This window comes from Malurus melanocephalus, unplaced genomic scaffold, assembly GCF_030028575.1.
Source record: "Malurus melanocephalus ecotype Western Australia unplaced genomic scaffold, MMel_1.1 scaffold_1451, whole genome shotgun sequence".
Taxonomy (NCBI): domain Eukaryota; kingdom Metazoa; phylum Chordata; class Aves; order Passeriformes; family Maluridae; genus Malurus; species Malurus melanocephalus.
The window spans coordinates 30574-31789 of record NW_026624683.1 but is presented as its reverse complement, the minus strand read 5'-3'; the positions used below and the strand labels follow the sequence as shown (position 1 = coordinate 31789).

The 1216-nt window shown below is 47.4% G+C and overlaps 1 protein-coding gene across 1 annotated transcript; it reads left to right on the top strand.

Annotated features, from left to right (window-relative positions):
• The first annotated feature begins 6 nt into the window (after positions 1–6).
• LOC130586998 (keratin, type II cytoskeletal 5-like) lies at positions 7–1210 on the top strand. The gene is made up of 2 exons (XM_057387948.1): positions 7–210; positions 988–1210. Exons 1-2 carry the CDS (start codon positions 19–21, stop codon positions 1204–1206), a joined length of 411 nt encoding a protein of 136 aa, XP_057243931.1. The 5' UTR covers positions 7–18; the 3' UTR covers positions 1207–1210.
• The last annotated feature ends 6 nt before the right edge of the window (positions 1211–1216 follow it).

Below are 1216 nucleotides of genomic sequence, written 5' to 3'. Positions count from 1 at the left end.
GGAATGGGCGGTGGAGGAATGGGTGGAATGGGTGGAATGGGTGGTTTCGGTGGCCCGGGCTTCCCTGGGGGCATCCAGCCGGTGCAAGTTGACCCCAACCTCCTGCGTCCGGTCCACGTCGAGATCGACCCCCAGATCCAGCAAGTCAAAAACCAGGAGAAGGAGCAGATCAAGACCCTGAACAACCAGTTYGCCTCCTTCATCGACAAGGTGAGAGTTTAGGGCCGGGTTTTTTGGAAGTGGCATCTCCAACAACTTCCCCGGGGTGTGGAATGGGAGTTTTTCATTTACCAACAACTGTTGGAGTTGTCAGACCGATGCCTCAGCAGCAAGTTGTAATTAGTCAGGTTTTATTAAGTAGCACCGAACAATAGAGGAGGTTTTATGCTAATGGAAGATTAAAGGCAACATCTGCAGGACATTCTGGGGATTCTCTTGCCAAGACATTTCTGCAACCTCATTTCTGGTGATTCAGAGCRAAGTCATCATCATCAATTTAATTGTCCTAAGAGTTTTCATTGCTGGGATTTGTTTTTTATGAGATTTTCTTCTCAAAGCCYGATTCTACAAACTTCAGAGCATTAAACTGCTTTCCAGCACTCTTGGATTATTTTAATTTCAAATAGAAACTGGAGAAATAGAGAATCCTTCCTAAGAGAATCCACGGGCAGTTAGGGAATAAAATAAGTAATCTTTCTTGATTTCAATGCTGGAAAGATGATGGCAAAGTCCGACCTTTTTGATGCTATGGAAAATTGGGATGATATTTTCTACTGAAAGCACCTTTTTGTCCCCAGGGGAGAAGTTCAGAATGACTCAACATTTAATAGCCTAATAATAAATAAATTAAATAATGCTTCTCCTGCACTTCATGATCTTGGAGGCCTGAATGAGCCATAGGTGYGGAACAATTCCCTGGGCTCCCCAAGCTCCCAGGAGTGRACTGTCTCCCTGGGRAATGTCTCTCACACCCTTGCTTGGYTTTAGGTCCGATTCCTGGAGCAGCAGAACAAGGTGCTCTCCACCAAGTGGGAGCTGCTCCAGCAGCAGGGGCCRGTGGGGCCCAAGAAGAACCTGGATGCCATTTTTGAGAATTACATCCAGAACCTGCGCAGGAGGCTGGAGTCAACCCTGTCCCAGCGGGGGCAGCTGGAGTCGGAGCTGCAGAACATGCGGCAGTACGTGGAGGAGTTCAAAACCAAGTGAGTGTTGGGAT